Source organism: Lynx rufus, unplaced genomic scaffold (genome assembly GCF_022079265.1).
Source record: "Lynx rufus isolate CCGP_SWC_20201006 ecotype Redwood Valley unplaced genomic scaffold, mLynRuf1.p SCAF_31, whole genome shotgun sequence".
Taxonomy (NCBI): Eukaryota; Metazoa; Chordata; class Mammalia; order Carnivora; family Felidae; genus Lynx; species Lynx rufus.
Window position 1 is genome coordinate 2859516 of NW_025814847.1, and position 21550 is coordinate 2881065.

Here is a 21550-nt window from a genome sequence, read left to right on the forward strand (position 1 = left end):
TTAAGCATCTGATTCTTGATTTCAGCTCAGGTCATGACCTCACGGTTCGAAAGTTCAAGCTTGTGTTCAAGCTGACAGCACAGAACCTTCTGTCTCTCTCTCTCTCTGCCCCTCCCCCACTGTGCACACACATGCTCTCTCTCTCTCTCAAAATAAACATTAAAATTTTTTTAAATAAACTTTTAAAAAATTAGTAGATTTTATAGAAAATTCCAAAATCCTGGCTTCTGTGAACAATCAGATGATGGAACAGCATGTCCTTTTACCCTCAGGGCAATGACCTTCTGCTCCCCGAGGTGGGCGGTCCCTCCTCCAGCCCCTGGCGCCCCCGCTGGCCCAGCTCCCCGTCTGAAGGATCCCCACGCTCTTCGTGCAGGGTGTGCTCCGTTCCAATCTCCCCTCTCTGTCTCTTCAGCCTCCCACTGTGCCAGCACTCCCTCAAATTGTGTTCCAGAACCTCGGCAAAACGCCTCTCCGTTCCGCGACTTGGTGCGTGCGTGCACTCTTAGCCCTGTGTGCGTCCCTCCTCACCCAGGCTTCTGGAGACTCCCAGCCACCTCGGAGGCCGGCTCAGACCTCAGGGCACCTCTGGAGCACCCCCTCTCCCAACACTGGCTCCCTCAGGCTCTCTGCTCTTATCTCTCCCCCAGGACTCCCACGGTTACGGTTGTTGCAATGTTCTGTGTTCCGTTTGCCCGCGAATCTTTCTCGCCTGCCACACTGTGGGTTCTCGGTGCTTAAGGAACGTGCGGTTCTCACGTCCATATATATGTGCTCAGAACACAGCATAATGTGTGGCACGTATCGCCGTTTTCAGGGGACGGGTAATGCTCCTTCATCCACCCAAGCGCAGGACGGACGGAGGGTAACGGGAGTCCCAGAGAGGGGAGCAAACTTGAGCTTTCCACCAGTAAAAATTGCTTCGGAGGAACTGGCTGTGCTGCGTGGCCTCAGTGGTTCTCATAAGTGACCACGACACTCGGCAGATTTCCCATTGGGGCCACGGGCAGTGTGGACAGCCCTGGGCTTCTACAGCAGGGACAGAGCCCGGCGTGTGGAGGGGGGGTGACCAAGGAGACCGCACAGAGGCCTGCTTCTCAAGGACAGAGCCCACGTGGCACCCAGCCACACAGGCTCAGCTGCTGCTCCTGAGTTTATCGGCCAGATAAGTCACATCCCCTTGATAATTTTCTCCCTGAGGTACAGTGAAGAAAGTCTCTCCCGTTTACGGAAACACGAGGACCCTTGGAGGCGTACCCCTAGCGGTCCGTAAATGGGTGAGTGACACCACTTCGAAGATGAAATGATAAATGAAGGTGAGAACGCATGCTGGTGCCCGGCCACGAATCTGTCGGGGACCCGCGTCAGCCTCTCCTGCGGCTGTTGCCACGGCGATGTCGCCGGCTCCCCGCTGACGGTTACTTCTTGCCCAGCCGACTGAGGTTTTGCTGGGCTCAGCTGGGCTTGAGCTCGAATTCCCTGTGTCTTCTCATGCTGGAAAGCGGGGCAAAGGGCAGCCAAGAGACACCGTGCGCCCGTGGCCAGTGTCCCATCACATGCGGCCATGCCTCGCGCACTTACACCCGCCGGCCAGCGCAGAGCCGAGCCGGAGCCAGTGACACAGGGATGTCACTCCTCTCCAAAGATGCTTGAGTGAGTCACTTGATAATGAGAAAGCACATGCAATTCCTTTACGGGAAGGGAGCCAAGGGGCGCCTGGGTGACTCAGTGGGTGAAGCATCCAACTCTTGATTTTGGCTCAGGTCACAATCTCCCAGTTCGTGGGTTCCAGGCCTGCAGGGGGCTCTGCGCTGACAGCTCGGAGCCTGCTTGGGGTTCTCTCTCTCTCTCTCTCTCTCCCTCTCTCTGCCCCTCCCCAGCTCTCTCCCTCTCAAAATAAATAAACACATTAAAAAAAAGGAGGGAGCCAATAGTGGCAAGCGGTAATCTAGTCTGAACAGTGACGGCAAACAGGCGTCTTCCCACTTCCCCCATTTTCCTCGTCCGGAATGGACGGGAATGAAGAGTCGTCCTTCCAACCACGTATCTGGGCCCCGTGGCCCAGCAGCTGACGCAAGATTCACCGTCCCAGCCTGCCCTACAGAAGGCCAGCCCCCACTCTCTCAATACGGCGGGTGAGTGCTACAGATGTCTCCTTTCTGCCACGTGCCGGCCACCTCCGTGTCCTCCTCGCTGCTCCCTGGACCAGAGTGGGGGTCTCCTAGGAGAAGCGCAGACCCACCCCCTCCTGGGAAAAGTCTTACCCTGATTTCGGAGCCCCCGTGACAAAGTTCTTCCCACATTCCTCTCCTTGCTGGCGGTGCTCCCTCTCGCTCACCGCCTCCACATCAGACCTCGCCCCCATTTACCGCATCAGAATCTTGGTGGGTTCAGATTTCATCATGGAACCGCATAGTTTATATGCGTATAATTCATACGAATGTACTTCTTGGTGTGTGTCTGTCAACGATGTTATAGACGTACAAGCGTGAAAGAGCTTAACGAATCAAGTACAGCCTTAACCTGCAGAGGAGGGGAGAGAGATTTTTCTCCTGAAGGAATTGTGAAGGCACGCACCCCAGCACGGGCAAAGAGCACGTGTGCACACACACAACCTCACTCGCTGGGCCGAGAGGACGCCACGTTCCTCAGCGAGGGTGGAGCCTTGGTCCTGAAACTCTACACACAGGCTTTCCTGAGCCAGCAAACAGAGTCGGGGCACACTGTCCCGTCTCTGGGATTCCAGGGGCCCTTCAGTCAGCCTCCGGCACTGCTCCCTCTTCCTCCAGGTGGCTTCTCGCTGGCCACCCTGATCACCTGCTTCTCTTCTCACGCCTCTTCCGACTCTACACTCAGACTTGGATGTCATCGCTCAATGGCGTCTTGCCATGTCCCCTAAGAGCTTTGCTCCCACACGTTGTTGGGTTCTTCTTAACCTTAGATACTCAAAGACTCAAGAGATGTTGGAAATTAAGATGGTTTCTTCTCCTCTAACCATAACCTGAATTCCACGCAGGCTCTGGGTGCCCAGGACTGGATCCCCTGCGTGCCCGAGGCAGAGATGACGCTGACTTGGGGAAGGGGAGGAACACCGCCACAAGTGCCAGGCCAGGAGCTAGTGCCGAATGTCTCCAAACACCCAAAGCTAGTTTGCATATGCCTGTTTCCTGTGTTTCACTCACAGACATCCCCCCACCCAGGCAGTAGTTTCCTGTGATTCTGTTTTCTTCTGTTTCTGGTTCACTGACTGCTACACCCTGCAAGTTTAAATATGGGAGCTGGCACCTTACAAATAGCCTGACTCTGTACAAATCATCATCCACAATGGTTCTCCGATGCTGCAGGGGACCCAGGTGACAGCCCATTGGTCTCTGGCTTGGACATTCGTGCCCAGAGCAGCCACAGTGCAGGCTGTTGAGAAACGAGAGTGTGTGTGGAGCAGACGTGGGCCAGGAGACATGCTTCCCAGTGAGGAAAACCCACCATTGAACTTCCACGGGACCGTGGTCTGAGGAAGGCTCATCGGGGTCAGAAATTGCCTCTGGGAAATTTCCCTTGAGATACCCCCTGCGCTCCGGAGGGAGGCCCTGGTGTGCACCCTCTTCAAGTCGTGGACAGTCAAGCAAATACAGAAAGGAGCACCTTTGCCCGTCTGGGCCCCCACAGGACAGGAAATAGAGGAGGGCCGTCGGAGCACCCTGGTTCTTCTTCTATTTCTGTAAACGTGCTGCAGCGTGACTTCCGCAGCCCTCTGACAAGCTGCTGCCTCTCGAGTTGGAGCTGGATTCTTCCTCCGATGAGAAAGCATCTCCAGTGGCAGCCCCCGACCTGGTCCTCATGCTGCTGGGGCTCATGCTGTTGATGTGCGGTGAGTAGGGGGTCCGAGCGGGTGCGGGGCTCCGGCCCTAGTGCCTCCCGACGCCTCTGCCTGCGCCCGCGGGTGCTGGGATCTCTGCCTCCAACCGGCAGCTCAGAGTCGGTCAGCAGGTGGTAAATACTGGAAAGGCAGGTGTTTGAAGGGCACGTTCATTTCGGTTTTTACCTCCTAGGAAGCGTTCGCTGGCTGTCTTTCCTTCCAGTGTGAATCCTGTCTGTCCTCGCTGTTGCTGATAGCCACGGGGATAATTCATACAACAAACCGGGCCTTCGTTCCTTGTCTTACTGTCAACACCTTTCCCTTTATCGTCTGTCCTTGGCCCCCTCATCCCTACCATCAAACCCTAGAATTTATCACCAACAACTGTTCGCTTTCAAAATCCCTGTTTCGGGCACCCCCCCCACCCCCGCCGAGTGGCCGCTCTTCAACCCCCGGAGCGACTTTTCGTTGCCAGGTACTGTCCTCTGCCCCCTCCCCGCCTTAGATTCTAGGGTGCAAGGCTCCCGGCCACACCTGCACCTCTCTCCTCGTGAGCGGCCCCCGATCAGCATACTTCTCTGCACGCATCACACCGGTGCCTTCACACGAAAGGCACCGTCCCATTGACTCATGTCCCTTTCAAGGTAGGGCACGCGTCTCCAGTGGTCCTGGCAGGGCCGGTGACCTCCTACACCCGCTAGTCTGAGCCTCACGCCTGGACCACTAGGTCCCAGCTTCTCCGCCTCGTCAAACTCCTCCCTTCTCACACTCAGCTTATGACCTTGCTGCCTATGTCGCTGAGGACATGAACACTATCAGAAGAGAAAGTCCTCGCCTGCCTGCGGCCGTGCTCGGATCTCCCCGCCACCCCTCACACGCCCTCCTTCGGGACCGCCCTATCCCCGTCCCCACGCAGGGGCCCTCCCTCCTCACTGGGTCCCAGGTGCTCCTGCTGCCTCAGAACCTCCACTCTGCCATCAGCACGATTTTTCCTTCTGGGTGATTCCCGTAAACATACAAACAGCATAACGTCTTTCCCCGGAAACCATGGAAATGCATCCTGATGGCCTCCGGCTGGCCTTTCGCAAAGTTTCTAGGCCGTTGCTGGGCTTTGCTTTATCTCCTGCCATTGTTTTGAGCTCATTTTTAACTGACGGGACAGTAAGATTCGCTTTTCTGATACGCCGTCTAAGAGTCTCCGGAAGGATTTGCAGCCACGTGACCACCAGCACGCTCACCACATTTCTAGCGCCTCAACCCCTTTGGCATCACACCCGCCCGGCCCCTAAGCCCTGGGACCGTCGGCCGGTTCTCAGTGCTCGCAGGTCCCCCTCGCCCTGTCCTGGGCCGCGGCCGTCCGTCTTTCCTCCCCAGTGCTGTTCCCTCCGGGACCAGCAGCCACCTGCGCATCGCCCCGGGCTGGACTCCGGGTCCCATCTCCTCGCACTCGGCCTCCCGGGGAGCCTCCCTCTGCTCCCTCTTCTGGAAACGCTTCTTCCCGTGGCCTCTGGACTACCACATTCTGCTGGTTTTCTTTCTAACTCAACCCCCGTTGTTTCCGGACCTTCCCGAGCTTGACTTTCCCAAGGTTGCTGCCCAGACCTGGCTCTTCCCCACCCACCCCCACCTCGCTCACTTCCCAGCTGCACCATTCAGGTGCTTTGTGGCCACTTTAACCTTGAACTCAGGCTAATTTTCCCCAGCGCTGGTCTCTCCTCTGAGCACCTTCCAAGCAGTCAACGGCCGCCCAGCCTCAGCCGGCATCCTCAGGCTTCCAGACCGAGTTGCCACCCATGTCCTCCCTGCTTGTCCTGCAGGACGGTGGTCCGTCCTCCTCCCAGTGTGCGTGAGAGTGATTTTACAAGCGTAAGTTCAGTCAGAGCTGCCCACGGCTCCCAGCACACCTGGGATGAAATCCAGGCCTGGCACCACGTCCAGGAAGCCCTCCGTGACTGGCTCGGACTGCCTGTAGGTACCACGGCAGTGCCCATCGCTGCCCCTCCCTCAGCTGCAGGGGCACTGCCTTCTCCTCCCTCCACAGATGAGCTCACTCCTCCTCAGGTCCTCCGCATTTGCTCCTTCTCTGCCCGGGGTGCTGGTCCCGAACGCTGGGAAGGCAGCTCTCTAATTTCGTTCTGTTTTCTACCCAACTGACAGCTATCCGAATGGTCAAGATCGTCCGATGATACCCTGTAACTTATTTCTCAGCTTTATCTTTTTCTTCAGTTTATTTATTTATTTTGAGAAGGAGAGACAGAGAGAGAGCACGCACAAGTGAGTGGGGCAGGGGCAGAAAGAGAGGAAAAGAGAGAGCCCCAAGCAGGTGCCGTGCTGCCAGCCCAGAGCCCAACACGGGACTCGACCCCACTGAACGTGAGGTCACGGCCTGAGCCAAAATCAAGGGTCAGACGCTTAACCGATGGAGCCACCCAGGCGCCCCTGGGCTTCATCTTTCCTACACGCTGATCACTCTCTGAAATCAGATTGCATATTGGTTTTTTAATTGGCGCTCTCCCCCTGAACAGCAAAGACTTGGTCACGTTCTCTCCGGCCACCCGCGTCCCACTCGCAATGCGTGACGCACAGGAGGCCCTCAAAACGGTTTGTAGGACGGATGAATGAAAACCGTGATGGTCGTGCCAGCCCCCATTGACTCCACTCTCCTACCCGAGGAACACATCATTCAAATAAGCATTTAAGCTAAAAAAAAAAAAAAAAAAACAAACCAAAAACAGGCTAAATATGTCAGACCAAGTATGGGTTCAAATAGATAGTGATAATGAGGTAATATTTACTGAACGTGGAATAAATTCCAGGCATTTTACGGATGTCAACTTATTTAATCCTCACGAAAACTCCGTGAAGTAGGTTCAGTATTACCTCCCTTCTACAGAAAAGGAACATAGGGCACAGAGAGGGAAAGCATTTTCTCCGAGGTAACACAGCTAGCGGGGCAGAGCCAGGGTTCAGGCCCGTGCCTTCTGGCTGAGAGCCTGCATCTCCCCAGAATCTCCTGTCCTTGGTCATCATGTCATAATACTGTGGTCAAATCCTTGGGATATGAGAGAATCTTTGGGGAAATCAGAATTCCTTCTCTGGACCTGCTCCGCTGGGAAGTAGGTGAATAAAGGGCATAGTGTGTGTGTGTGTCTGTGTGTGTGTGTGTGTGTGTTGGTCAGGAGTCTGGCCGTTGTCACTGCGAGTTGGCCGGGCCGGGGCAGGGTCCTCTGGACTTTTGAGGGAGGGATAAGAGGGAGGTGCGGTCACCAACGAAGGTACCGCGTCCTAACAACGGATGGGGGCAGTGATCAGAAATGAATGCGGGAGAAGGAGCGGAGGCCAAGAAGGAAGCAGAGAGGAGAAGGAAGAGGCAGGAGTGAAGCGGAGAGGGACGGTGGGGGAGGAGGGGGGGAGGGGGCAGTGCCGGGGGAGGTCCACCCAACTCCAGATCCGCACTGATCTCTCCCGAATTCTCTCCTAGCGCCGCCCTGCGAACTAACTGGTGAGTAGCTCTCTTCCCCTCCCCCTTTGCGGTCTGTGGGAATCTTGTCGCAGCCGTGGATGCTGTCTGACATCTGGTGACAGCGGCTCCCTCGGGGCCCCCGCGGCCTGTGTTCAGACCAGTGTCTGCACCTGACACGAGCCTGCTGTGCTGGGGGTGGGGCGGTCTTGCTGTGACCTTCTCAGAAGCACGGTCCTCTCCGCTCTCCGGAAGGGAGATGCTGTTTCACGGGGAAGTCACAGAGTGCCGCGGACGGATGTGAGAAGACTGTCCACCCTCCCGGCCTCAGGGGCCCCAAGGCCCCTGTGTCTTCCCCGCTGGGTGCTCCCCCAGGAGCGCTGGAGGAATCTCGGCCGCCACCCGTCCGCGGCGACGATGACGGTGGAGGCCGGGCCTCGGGCGCGCCAGGCGTCACTCTGCCTCCTTCCTCCTGCAGTCCTGCTGTAGCCACAGCGGTCAGCCCGCACGACTTCTCTCCCAGACCCTGCTCGGTGCCACCGTTCACTCTGATCCTGATCCAAAGTCTTACCTTTACCGGAAGAGAAGAGGAAGTTTCCCCCCAGAAGGAATCTTCCACTGACGTGTGTTTACATCCAGGAGACACCAGAACTGCTCTCCTCTATGCAAAGTACTGTCCACGGGGCCGGAAGGGGCCTTCTGCGTCCTCAAGAACACGGGCTGCATGTACAACCGGGGGGAACAGGCCTCTGACGCCAACGGTCAGGGGTGTTCGGGACCAGCCCAACCTTCTGGACGGCTCTTCTGAGATTCGTCCAGGTGGAACTCAGGCCATGGGCTCATGGGCTCAATCCGAGCGTAAGCAGAAATCCAAGACCACACCCAGAAGAGACGAAACTCCCGCCACCAGGAATCTGTCAGGTGTTTCTGGGAACACCCGAGAATGATCTGGGGCAAGCTCTGAGCTCGAGGCTGAGCTCCAGCCCTCGCAAACGGCCCTGTCCGGGTCCTACTCCACGCCTGCCCTGCCCCATTCAGAAGCATGGGGCCCAGCTGCCTAGACGCCTTTTTTATTCCTTCCTCTGCTCAGCTCAAAAGCTGTGCTGTCCTCGGCCCACTGGGACTGCAGTTTTCCAAGGACAGAAAATGCCTCCCGGCGCACAGGGGTTCCGTCCAGGCCCCAGCACAGAGCAAGCATTCTGGTACCGATGTCGGGAGCGAGTTCTTTTGAGTTCCCAGGCGAGGCATTCCACCAGCCAGGCTTGAGGTGACAGGTGTTGGAGCAGCCCCCGCCTCTCAGTGACCTAGATCACGTGGCATTTTTCGCTGGTGAGGGGAGACAGGCTTCTCTTGGGAAAATTCCTAAACTTTCCCGAAAAGCAGAGGCTCTGAGCCTTCCACGAACAAATGTCTCAAGAGCCAGTGTGCTCAGGGATTCTGGGGTTTCCTGGGCGCTGACGCTGGGCAGAAGGAGGTGAGGGGAAGCAGGACCCAGCTTTGCCCACCCGTGGTCCCCCTGGAGAAAAGCCTTACGGCCGAAGAGGGAGGCATCCCTGAGCTCAAGGTACGGATTGAAATTGCTCTGCACAACCTTGCCTTCTACAGAGGTATGGGCACAGTCCCAGAGCAAGGGAGCCCGGTGCGTGCGTGAGGCATTTTCCGGCAGGTGCGCCCCTGTTGCTTCCAGTGGGAAGGAGAGAATCCGTAAAGAAGGCATCGAGCGCCTCTCAACCTTTCCCTGACTGGCAGATCCCCCGGTGTCACGTTCCGTCCTTGGAAGAAATAGTGTGGCTCTGGGACACCAGGGGAACAAAGCAGAAGAAAAATGACCGCCCTGATTTACAACAAGAATGAATGAAACCCACTCACTTTTCCTGAAGCGTCAGGCTTCACCGCCTCCAATCACAGTCATCAGTGCCCTGCCCTGTGTCCGGAAGGGGTGTGTTTAGTTCGTGGCTAGAAATGTCGAAGCGTGAGAACCAAGTGGCAGGCAAGGGTTGTCTTATGGACGGAAGAGGTGCTGCGCGGGGGGCGCCGGGGTGCGGGATGGGCTCTGCACCCCACTAGGTGGTTATCCGAGCACCAAGTGCCTCCGCCCGGGGACTCTGAACCCCTGGGCCCTGGAACATATGTGTTTCGTCCCTCTCTCCAGCCCTGCTCCTGACCGCCACGCCCTCTCGGCCCGTGGAGGGAGGCTCAGTGACCCTGACCTGCAACGTTCTGGTCCCTTCACGGAGGCTGGACGGCCCCCTCCAGTTCTGCTTCTTCAGAGACAACCGGGTCCTGTGGCCGGGCTGGAGCAGCTCCCCAGAGCTCCAGCTCCCCACGGTGTGGAGGGAAGACTCAGGATCCTACTGGTGCGAAGAAAAGACCATGGCAGCCAGAGTCGCTCGGAGCCCGAGGGTCCAGATACAGGTGCAGAGTGAGTGCGGGGGCCTGCGGCAGGGGGCAGACACGGGCGGGGGCATTAGGCTGATCTCCCCCAACACTGGGGGCTCGGCTCCTGCAGGAATGGAGGTGTACCGAGCTTCTCTCCTGGTCAGGGTCCCGGAGGGATCTTCCCTTATCCTTGCTAATCCCGCTTGAACGTGCAGAAGGGTATTTAGGAAGCTCTCACTGTGCTGGAGAGTGGAGCCCCCCGATTTCCAGGAGCCACAGCTCCCGCGGCGCCCTCAACAGCCAGGGCGAGATGTGTGGCCGTGGTGGGGGGCTGACGGGAGCCACGGAGGAGGGAGAAATCAGAGCCGCACGGAAAGGGGAAGCTTTGTACAGGAGGCTATTGGAGGAGAGGTTGGGGTTTGGTTTTGAGAGAGAAAAAGGGAAGGGGGGTGTTTTGTGACTCTGAACCGTGCTGCCCCACGTCAGGGTGGACACGCCAACGTCCTCCCCCCATTCTCCGTCCGAGATGCATCCTCGGAGCTGGGAAGCGGGTGTCGATTACCTCCAGAAGGCCGGCTTTCCCGCCTTTGCTCACAGCCCAGCCCTGGTGAGGCTGGAGACACGCAGGGCAGCGGGCCATGCTCCCGGCCCGTCGCACCACATAAGGGAGCCCTCCTGACTTCGGGAGAGAGCGATTGTTGCCCGCTCCCCTGTGCAGACGGGAAATCGAGTCCCAGGGAAGTTAAGCCCTTGGATCAAGCACACACAGTAAGACCAGAACCAGCACCCAAGCCCAGGCAGCTTGACCTTCGATCTGCACCATGGCCTCCTTACCGTTGTGCCTTGCAGAGTGAGGGTCCTGGGAGCCCCACTGTCCTGGGGCGGGAGGGGGTGCATGGTAACAGGATGGCCTTTGCCACACTGCCAGCATCCGCTGGACCAAGGCAGACCCAAATCGGCAGAACCCCCCCACCTCAAAACGGCCCCCAACGTTAGCCATTCAACCGCATGAACTGTTGACTTTACCCAAGGCCTTTGGGTTCAGGACAGTCACCCCTCCCGGGTCACATTGTGTGTGTGTAGGAGTCCCCGTCTGTAATGTGAGCTTGGAGACGCAGCCTCCCGGCGGGCAAGTGCAGAAGGGAGAGAGGCTGGCTCTCATCTGCATGGTGGCCAGGGGCACAGGAGACATCACCTTCCTCTGGTACAAAGGGGCCCTGGGTTTGAACCTGGAAACAAAGACCCAGCGCTCTCTGGCAGCGAAGTTTGAGATCCCGGCGGTGAGGGACAGTGACACGGACAAATACTACTGTGCGGCCGACAACGGCTACGGCCCCAGCCTCAGCGAGCTGGTGAGCGTCACCGTCAGAAGTAAGTTCTGCGACCCACCAGCGGCCCGCCAGCTGGGCTCCCCGTTCCCCTGGGGCACCCCAAGGGAGCTCAGCGGGGCTGGGCCTCCATGGGCTGGGATTACCAGTCCGTCCCCGTGTGGGGACCCTTTCTGACGGCCCCCCTGTCTCCCTCAGTTCCAGTGTCCCGCCCCGTCCTCACCATCAGGGGGCCCGGGGCCCCAGCCGAAGTGGGGGACGTGGTCGAGCTTCGCTGCGAGGCCCAGAGGGGCTCTCCCCCCATCCTGTACCGGTTTTATCACAAGAACGTCACCCTGGGGAGGAGCTCAGCTCACGCTGGAGGAGGAGCGTCCTTCAACCTCTCTCTGACCGCAGAACATTCTGGAAACTACTCCTGCGAGGCCGACAACGGGCTGGGGGCCCGGCGCAGCAAGGCGGTGCCACTCAACGTCACAGGTACAGCCCAGGGCATAGAGCTGTCCTGGTCACTGCCTCTTTCCAGCATCCTGGGAGAGGTTGTGTTAATGCTACTTAAATTCAAGTTAGGTAACAAACAGTGTAGTCTTGGCTTCAGGAGTAGAACCCAGTGGTTCATCTCTCTTGTTTTTAATTGGTAGAATTATTTTTTTAATGTTTATTTATTTTTGAGAGAGAGAGAGAGAGAGAGAGAGAATGAGCAGGGGAGGGGAGAGACAGAGAGAGAACAGAATCCGAAACAGGCTCCAGGCTCCGAGCTGTCAGCACAGAGCCCGACGCGGGGCTCCAACTCGCGAAACTTGAGATCATGACCTGAGCCGAAGTTGGACGCTTGGCTGACTGAGCCACCCAGGCACCCCCAGTGATTCGTCTCTTACATACGATACCCAGTGCTCGTCCCAACAAGTGTCCTCCTTAATGCCCATCATCCATCTAGCCCATCCCCCCAGCCACCTCCCTCCATCAACCCTCAGTTTGTTCTCTGTAGTTAAGAGTCTCTTATGCTTTGCCTCCCTCCTGGGGGAGTTCTCCTGACCCCACCACGTTTCTGGCATCGTGCAACCAACGATGGGCATCTGGGGGCGGTGCTGTCCTGGGAGGTGTATCTGAAGGGCACGGAGGCGACGAAGGCTTGAAGGCTGGTGCCTCTTCTCCTGTCATCAGTGTGAAGAGCTGTAGGCCCCTCGATACAGAAGTCAGTTCACTGTCCCCCCGCCCCGTCCCTGGGAAGGGCAGACCTTGGCCTCAACCCACGGCCAGGATGTCTGCTCTCCAAAGGCCAGCCATCCAGCACAGCAGCTCATGCTCTGACCTCTCCCTCCAGTGCCCACAGAGGACAGGAAAGAACTTCTCGCCTCGGGAATCCTCGAGGGGATGCTTGGCGTCCTTGGTCCCGTCATTCTGGCCTTATTCTGCTGTGGGCTCCGGAAAAGACTAGGTTAGTATTTCAGAGACTGGTATTTTGTGACCGTGACCTTTGTTTTCACGGGCACAGGCTGGGCCGGTGACGCATACACGGAGGGATGGATATGCCTTGCTGGCCACCCTGCCCGCACACCTGCTCCCAGCCCCCCCACGGGAGCAGCACCCATTAAACTGACGCAGCATCTTAGGTCAAGCCTTCCGTCTGCTACGTGTTATCGGTTCAGGTCCCCCTGATATCTTGTGTTCGTCTGATCTAATATTTGCACCAAAATGTAACTCTATGTAAACTAACTAGTCAGCGCCTGGAGGAGACACACGGTTAGCAATCCCAGCCCTGCTGACCATCTCCCAGGTAAAGTCAGTGCCTCGGTTCTTATCCCCCCCTCCCCCGAGCATGGTCATGTGCCTTTCCCGCTTTCTGGAATGCTTGTCCACACATCCTCGTGTTCCACTCACTGCAGGATCCCTCCTGCTTTCCAGCTTAAGTGTCACTTTCTCCGAGAGGCTTCCCCTGGCCACAGCCCGTGTTCTCTCATTATTCTCCATCAGGGCGCTAAGCTGGTTAGCCCCGCCGTGCTCACAACGGGTAATTACATGTGTATTTGTGCATTTGATCCGGGACTCTTGTTCTCCGCCGAGCAAGATGGGGACGACGTGAGGTTTTCACTTGAATGCCCAGCTTTTCCTGCCTCTTGGGGCACGTCGCCCCGTCTATAACGTGGCTGTGGCAGTGCCTGCTTCTCAGGACTTGTCATGACAACATTAGGGGGTGTGGTTGTTAAAACCCGAAGCAAACAATACAAGAGGTGGAGGTGTAAGGGTTCAGAGGTGTGGGTTCAAGTCCTCGCTCCGGTGTGAACCGTCTTTGGGAAGCTCGCGTGACCATTCTGCACGGAGTCTCCTCACCTGCAGGACGTAGGATCTGTGCAAGCGAGTGCCAGCTTGTTCTCTGGCACGCGGTGGCCTTGTGAGGGGCACCGTGGCCCGGGGTGCAGTCCCCACACGAGGGCCACCTGAGAACAAGTGGTGAACAGAGTCCCCCTTTGACATGTCTGCTCATCTGCTTGACTTGTAGGAAGACGTCCCTCCGGGAACCCACGAGGGTGAGGCCCCACTTTCTCCATGTGCACGGATGCGGCAGAAAAACCCGTCTTCCCGGTTTTGAGTTCTCTTCTCTCCTGTGCTTGTTTCATGCTATTATAACCCACCCTGCGCACCCTCCCCCCGCCCCAGAGCTCTCCCCCTGGTAGCTGAGAACCTGCTCGCCACCCCTCTTCGTTGTACTTGCATTTCAATCCTTGCATCACTCTTCCTAATTTAGCTCCCTCAACAAACTATCTTGACCCGTTTCACACATTCACCAACGAATTGATGCATTCAATCAATTCACCGGTATCTGAGGGTCTGTGAGTCGTTCCGATGAAGAAGGAAAACGGGATCCTAGGGTCTTAAAGTATCTCAGAGGCATTAAGATACGGGCACATTTTGGTAATTGAAGCCAGAGAGTGATAACCATTGCTGGTGAAGTTCTTTAGAAGTTTAGGGGGGTGGGGAAGTTTTTTTTTAAATCCTTGCATCTGGGGACATCAATGTTTAGTTGACATATTTTTATACCGTGTTGTTTTTATGCCGAGAAAATACAGATATTTTCCCCCAGATCAGGGTAGCACTCTTCCAGGGGTACATGCACGCACAAGCCCACTTTCTTCTCTCCCTTCCTCAAGCTGCTTGTTCTGCCTAACAACCTGTTTTCTGTCGGGGGGAATCAATATTGCTTCATTCAATATTCATTGAGCGCGTGTGATGTGAGGGGCACCGATGCGGGTGTGGGTGACACCACCGTGAGCCCGTCAGATGGGGGCCGGCGCTCACAGGCTGTGTGCCCCAGCGCTACCTGCTGCACCCTGCTGGGTCAGGTCAGGGCACGGATGATGCAGCCGTGCCCGGGACTCTCCCCAGGAGTCAGTATTCCACCCAGGACCCTCCCTAGCAGGCTTGGCTCCTTCAATGTCTTGCTCACAACCGTCGAGGGAGATGTGCGGGGCATCTGGGACGCCACCCCACGCAGATGACGTGTGTTTCCGTGTCTGCAGGAGCCCTCCGAGCCCTGTGCCACCAGCATCCAGCTACGTCAACTCACCCGCCCCGCTGCAGGGACAGTCTGTGTACGAAAACGGTGAGGGTCCCGAATGACCTGGCCCGAGGAGCTCGAGTGAGCTGGGGAAGGGGCGACGGGGTGCCGTCTGCTGGCCCCACCTGTGTCTGCTGTGCCCCAGCCACCGCCTCCGTGAACAGGTGGCGGGTCTCTCCGTGTGGCCACGGGGAGTCGGCATGGAGTGGGAAGAAAGGGCCGTGTCACGACGCCTCCTTTCTCCCCTTCCAGCGAATGTTGTACGCGGGGACGAGGTTTACTCTTTGGTGTACCACACGCAGCAGGAACGGCCACCAGCAGGTGAGACGCGAGGGAGTGAATTTGTCTCTGACTTTGTCCCTCCTGGAACCAAGGGGATAATCAGGGGCCGCGAGTGGCTTCGGTGCTGCTTCTCTGCTTCCCTGAGCTCCGGCCTTGGGTCTGGGAGCCGCCCTGAGGAGAGCCCAGTGCCGGTGCCTGCTTAGTGCCCCCAGTCGGACGGCACACGGGGGTGGCGATGTCGACCTGCGCTCCTCGAGGGGCCCCGTGCTCTCTCTGAGGCCCGGGCGTCTGCTCACCTGCCGTTGTCCCGTCCATACTTGATGGCTCCAGAAATGCCAAGAGTGTAAATGCCCAGAGGGACCTACTCACCCGTCCGCCCCCACGAGGCTGCAATTGTCCTGTGAACGGCAAGGCAACCGTGTTTGTGAAAGGCAGAAAAGCAAGACCGAAAACCGAGGGCAAGCAATACACCACAAGTAGCATGAAAAAGCATATAAAAATTTACATTTAAATATAAATGACATCTTACAGCGCACATCTTCTCTCCCACAGTACCGCCCCCGAGGACACGCATCGAGGACCAGGTGAGTCAGAATCCCCATCGTACTTTCCCTCCTGCTCATCTTTCTTCTGCCGACGGCTCCTCAAACTTTAAAACTTATGGCCACTTAGCAAAACCCAAATGCCTCCAGGGTCTGTCTCTTCCCCTATCTCCCCACACAGTGGGATAAAAACATTTGGTTATGGGGCGCCTGGGTGGCGCAGTCGGTTAAGCGTCCGACTTCAGCCAGGTCACGATCTCGCCGTCCGTGAGTTCGAGCCCCGCGTCAGGCTCTGGGCTGATGGCTCAGAGCCTGGAGCCTGTTTCCGATTCTGTGTCTCCCTCTCTCTCTGCCCCTCCCCCGTTCATGCTCTGTCTCTCTCTGTCCCAAAAATAAATAAACGTTGAAAAAAAAATTTAAAAATTAAAAAAAAAAAACATTTGGTTATAACAGTAAAGCGTCACTGTGCAAGGGAATTTTGGAGGCTTGCATAGACGTTTCCTTTGGCCTCAGACACATGGATGATTTGTAGTTACACTCTGGCACGTGCCAAGTCTAAACATGCCATTCCTTGAAAATCCTTGTTGTGAAATACTGTTCAGCCACACACACACACACACACACACACACACGCACACACACACACGACTTTGTGTTGTGAGGTTAACCAAACGACCCGTGGAAAACTAAATTAATATTGAATGAAGCTAAACTAAGAGGGATTTGTGTCATTGAAACTCAGTGATCTGTCAACCTTGAATAATTGACGACATCACTGATAATACGGAAATATGCTCAGAAAATTGTGGGAATCCCAGCTCGGCGTGTGTACAAAGACAGTAGATGCTTTGTAGTTTTGTCGAGTGCGGTGGGGAAGCCAGATGTGTCACGACAGAACCCATGTCCTTGGGAAACTCCAGTGACACGCTGAATTTAGTGTATGAGTGTAAAATCCTGAAATCCTGCAAAAAACGCCAGCCCGCGGAACTGCCTAGCAGTGGCCCCTCCGAACGGGAGAGGGGCTTATGCGTTTGGATCCACCGGGGGGATGGGACGCGGGCCCTTTGAAAATGCTCGCCCAGGGCCGCAGTCTTCCAAGAGGCTGTGCTGCATGTGCGTGGCACGTCATGATAGGACGTGCCCCGGCTGCCTGGGGAAGAGACAGGCCCCATGTGTGTTCCCTGCTCTGGTCCTGTCTATGTGCCTTTGCTTTTAGGATGCCTCAGCCATCTATTTTAGGCTGAAGAAGGCAAACGTTACAGATGAGGACTACGATGACGCTATGTAACATTCCAGAAGATTCTGCCCTTTGGAAACCATCCAGGACCCTAAGCCTCAGAACCAATACGTTCTTCAGAGATCCTGGGGTAGTCAGCCCTCCAGTTATTCTCACCCAGGTGCTTTCCTCCCAAGACTATTCCTAAAACCAGCCAAGAGAACCAACATGAATGTGGGGGCGGGAAGGACCTTGTTACCAGGACCCCATACCTACTGGTTCTTCTAGGCACAGGTCGAATTGTGCTCTACCTTCTTATAAGAGGACACAAGGTTGGTGAAAGAACTTGGGATCTTGGGGTGGAGGGACAGTGCAGCTCACTCAGCGGGCCGGGATGCAAGGTCAGTGACTCCATGGGGCTGCCGCACACGGAGATGGGTGTCGTCACCTCGTAAGTGTAGACGGGCTCTGTACTGATCTCCAGAAAAGACGTCCAGTCCTGCCACTTACATGCAGCCTGCCTCTGCGTAAAATATGTCACTCGGTGCATTTGGGGTCACTGACACCAAATTAGAATTCAAACAAAGTTTTGTAAATACGTACTGTGGGTGCACTCAACTTTGGCGACGTATTTTGTGTGCATAGGCCAGTCTAGATGCCGCCATATTTGTAATGAGATAGAATCTTGGTGAGTTTCACCACATCCAAAGTTCTGTGCTTGCTGCGGCTTCTAGAAGCTTTATGAATACAGTTTTCTTCTTTTATTCACAAGCCTTTTAAAAATGTGACAATACAATTTGGAGTCTGTATTTTCATTTGAAAACAATTATTCACCACCTCTTACAAATTAAAACAATTTAAAAGTATACAATGTAAAAACTAAGGGTCTTCCCTATATCTAACACCACAAACGGTGCCCGTTGCTTAAAAACTTAGCTGCACAGATATTTTTAATTCTTCATACAAACTCTTATACATGCAAGTAAATATACAAATATTTAGAAATATGCCTACCTTTAAAAATTGCGGAATATTTTCAAGGCTTTACGTAGACATCTACTATTTTAAAAGGCTATATATATATATATATATTGGCTATATACAGATAAATCATAATATATACTTTTTTTTTTTTTGCAAACTAGAAGTAACATAAAATTTGCCACAATGACCATTTTAAGTGTACCATTCAGTGCCGTGAAATACTATCATAGTATATTGTAGTCTTTTCAACCACTGATGGACATGGGGTGGTTTCCAAAATTTTTATATTATAAAAACAATACTAAAATAAATGTCCTAGGGCGCCTGGGTGGCTCGGTCGGTTGAGCGTCTGACTTCAGGTCAGGTCATGATCTCCTCATTCGTGAGTTTGAGCCCCACGTTGGGCTCTCTGTTGTCAGCACAGACTCCACTTTGGATCCTCTGTCCCCCCTCTCTCTGTACCTCCCTCCCTCACTCTCTCTCTCAAAAATAAACATTAAAAATAAAATAATAAAATAAAAGTCCTTGTACAAATATACTTCTCTGTTCCTGTTAATTCATCTGAAGGGTAAGTTTGTAAATCAGGGATTAGGACATTTTAGGTTGTGCACATTTGATGTTTTTGTTAAATACTCTTAAACTGCTCTGTAGTAAGGCTGGATCAGTGCACACGTCGACCAACAATGCGTGAGATAATCGACCTGTGAGAGAAAAGCACCATTGTCATTTCAGTTAAAAATTTTAAAACTAATGCAATTGAGCATTTTCCCCATAAAGGGACTGTTAATTTGTAGTTCTTCCAAAAGTTTCCTGTGCTGACCCTTCGCCTATTTTCTCAGTGTTCGTTTACCTTTTTCTTATAGCTTTTGTGGGAACGATTTATAATTTGTATACAGTGAGGTGCACACATTTTATGTGCTTAGTTCGGTCAGTTGGACAAAAGCACGCACCCAACTAACCCAAAGTCTTGTCAGGATAGAAAATTTCTGCATCATTCCAGAAACTTCCCTCACATTCCCTCCCCTGCGATTACGTTATAGAAACGTTCGTACATTTTCTTAAAATGTTTTCATAATTTTGATATATATTCACACAGTGTATCATATGCATGTTTGGGGTGAGGTAAGAATCTGCCTTTTCCTATTCTGGTGTTTTATATTATATTTATATTATGACTTTACTTTTTGGAATTAAAAAAATTATATGAGCCAGAGATCTAACTGTTTTTCCAAACAGGTATAAATTATCTACTACGCTTGGTTAGGTCTATTCTCTTTCCTTTTATTTCCGTGCTACCTTAGCATGCCTAACGTGAACTTCCTTTCTACTGCTTCTGCCTAGTGCTAATCTCAACAATCCAGAACGAATTGAGGGTTCTGGAGGGAAGAGGGCGGGGGATGGGCTAGATGGGGGATGGGCACTGAGTAGGGCACTTGTTGGGATGAGCGCTGGGTGTTGAATGTCAGCGATGCCTCACATTCTACTCCTGACGCCAATATTGCACTTCACGTTAGCTAACTAGAATTTAAATACAGTTTTGAAAACCAAATACTGACACCGTTTGAACTTCTGCTGAGGAGGAGTCTGCCCGTCGCACAACGGGCTCCTATCACGTGCCCTGTGTTCTTGGCACACGCACCCCGCTGTCCCAGCCCCACACTCACCCCTGCCCCCGCCAACCCAGGCTCCGTGGGGCGCCCTCCCCATCACGTCCCTTGGCTGGGTTTCTCTCTTGAGTCTCTGTTTCTGGCCCATGGAAATGTTTAACTTTTTCTTTTTTAGGACAAATGTAGATTTTTATATGTTACATTTTTTTCTGCCACCGCGAAGTATTTGGACCTCAGGGAGGGCTCAAGAAATGAAACGTGAGCCCCGAGGGTCCAGAAGCGTGAACTTTTTTTCCTGGATTTACACGGGAGCCCCACCATTTACTGGATCTGCAGTTTGGGTCAAATTATTTAAACTCTGTTTTTCTTGGGGTGCTTGGGTGGCTCAGTCGGGTTAGGTGTCCGACTTCGGCTCAGGTCATGATCTCACGGTCTGTGGGTTCGAGCCCCACGTCGGGTCCTGTGCTGTCAGCTCAGAGCCTAGAGCTTGCTTGGGATTCTATGTCTCCCCTTCTCTCTGCCCCTCCCCTGCTCACACTCTGTCTCTCTGTCTCTCTCTCTGTCTTAAAAATAAACATTAAAAAATATAAATAAAAATAAACTCTCTTCATGCTTAAAACTGGAATAGCAATCATATCTGATACATCATGCTGCCTTGCTAATTATGTAAAACCATTTGGTTAAAATGCTTCAAGCTGTACATGGCACACATTAAACACTCAAAAAAATAAATTATTATTATTATTCCATCTCAAATTTCCCTTTTTATTATTTATGGCATTTTACTCTATGAGTGCCCTACTTTATTATTTTAACAAACTTGAAATAGTATAAATACATTTACTTTATTGTAATTCTTAGGTTATTCTTCTGCCTGAAGTTTTATGTAGTTAAGCCTGCATTTGTCACATTTCCTGAATCTTGGTCATTGTAACTTGGTGGGTTTTGTGACTGCAGATTGAGACACTTCCTGTGCATTATAGGAGTCTCATGTGGCAGGGGCTTCTCACTCTGTCCCTCAAAAGCCATTTTGTATGTGCTTCCTCCAAGCCCTGGGGGTGTCAGTGGCCCGGGACCACTTTTCATGATAATTCCCCATGTGGAGCTTCCCAGAGCACCCACGGGAGTGGCCTTGTCTTGGGGTTTTGATATTTCAGGGGAAAGTCTATTTTCCCCCAGAGCTCGTAGAAAGACCAGGTTACTGTCATCTCTGTGCTGGTGGGTGAATTTTTTCCCCACCAAACCACTCTTTTATTAAGAGGAAAGCCTTCTGATGGCCCAGATTTTATGTGTTTTAGTTTCAAGCTTCTGCCTTTCACAGGCCCACGATTTTGTCTCCTGGTTCCTCCTGGATGAAATGCTAAGTTCATAAAAATCATCTCATGTAATATTTTCTCCTCACGGCACCAGAAATGTCAATTTACATGTGTAATACTCTGTTTTCACTTCCTCTTTATCTTCTTATCTGTAATGGAGGAATTTCCCTTTTCTTTTACCTGTTTAATGATGCATTTAAAAAATTATGTAATATTTATCCATCACGGAATGAATGAGTGAGTGAATGCACACTTCCTTGGACTGGTCAATCACCATCTCCTGGTGAGAAGGAGCTGTTAGCAGGGCATGTGAGATGAGCAAAGCCCTTGGCAGGAAATCAGGACCGAGACCTGGAAGTACAATCAAAGGGTCAGTGTATTCAATGTCTCAAGGGGGTCCCCTGTGGTCCAGAGTTCCCCTTGGTTGTTGGTCTTTCTGCCTGGAAAGTGACAAGTGACAACCATCCACCTTCTGGAAAACCCACACATAGGCAATTAAAACAGAAAATAAAAGCTTCAAATTGAATTGTCTTTGGTCCCCTGGGGCCCCTCCACACCTGCCACCCTTCCCCCACCCCCAAGCGAGCCCAGGCCACCAAGCAGGAGGGATTTTCACACACTGAGGAAGGTCTGCTCCCTGCTGCTCAGACATCTACCAAAAGCCTCGCTGAGTCTCCCTGTGCCTCCGTCTCCCCTCAGACATCAAGACTGGGCTTGCCTCTACTCCCCATCATGGGAATGGCATAGCCTCATTCAAAAGGGGTTTATAATAGCTTCTATTGACCCTGAAGAAGATGATCTTCCTCATGAAGAGGAAAAGTTTGAGCTCTGAAAAGTCCAGTCTCCCAAAACAATCACTACCTGAACGGAGACTTACCCTGTCCTTCTCAGATTGCCTGGAGAAGACACGTGGGTAATTCTGGGAGAAACTGGGTCTCTGGGACATCTTCATCTTCTAATCTGCCAGGAAGGTAATGGACGGCAGTTTCCAGGCATTGTGGGTCTGAATTCCCTGCCATGCTCTCTG

At 53.6% G+C, this 21550-nt stretch overlaps 1 protein-coding gene across 6 annotated transcripts; it reads left to right on the forward strand.

The window, feature by feature from the left end:
* Nucleotides 1–3242: 3242 nt before the first annotated feature.
* FCRL1 (Fc receptor like 1) lies at nt 3243–17412 on the forward strand. Of its 6 annotated transcripts, XM_047092667.1 has the most exons (11): nt 3246–3868; nt 7338–7358; nt 9469–9738; nt 10779–11066; nt 11222–11500; nt 12345–12458; nt 13521–13548; nt 14539–14621; nt 14829–14897; nt 15411–15442; nt 16617–17412. In XM_047092667.1, the coding sequence occupies exons 1-11, from the start codon at nt 3838–3840 to the stop codon at nt 16686–16688; spliced, it is 1287 nt and encodes a 428-aa protein (XP_046948623.1). In that variant the 5' UTR covers nt 3246–3837; the 3' UTR covers nt 16689–17412. The 6 variants fall into 6 exon arrangements, with proteins under 6 accessions (XP_046948622.1, XP_046948624.1, XP_046948625.1 ...); XM_047092666.1 differs by lacking the exon at nt 16617–17412 and having other exon boundaries at nt 3243–3868; nt 7795–9731; nt 15411–15672; XM_047092668.1 differs by lacking the exon at nt 16617–17412 and having other exon boundaries at nt 3243–3868; nt 10908–11066; nt 15411–15672.
* The last annotated feature ends 4138 nt before the right edge of the window (nt 17413–21550 follow it).

Bases quoted from the DNA above. Each gene is read 5' to 3' on its own strand.
- FCRL1 (XM_047092666.1), top strand. From the start codon at position 9,446: ATGTGTTTCGTCCCTCTCTCCAGCCCTGCTCCTGACCGCCACGCCCTC. The intron at 9,732-10,778 runs GTGCAGAGTGAG...GTGTGTGTGTAG, and splicing joins GCCCGAGGGTCCAGATACAG to GAGTCCCCGTCTGTAATGTG. The intron at 11,067-11,221 runs GTAAGTTCTGCG...TGTCTCCCTCAG, and splicing joins GGTGAGCGTCACCGTCAGAA to TTCCAGTGTCCCGCCCCGTC.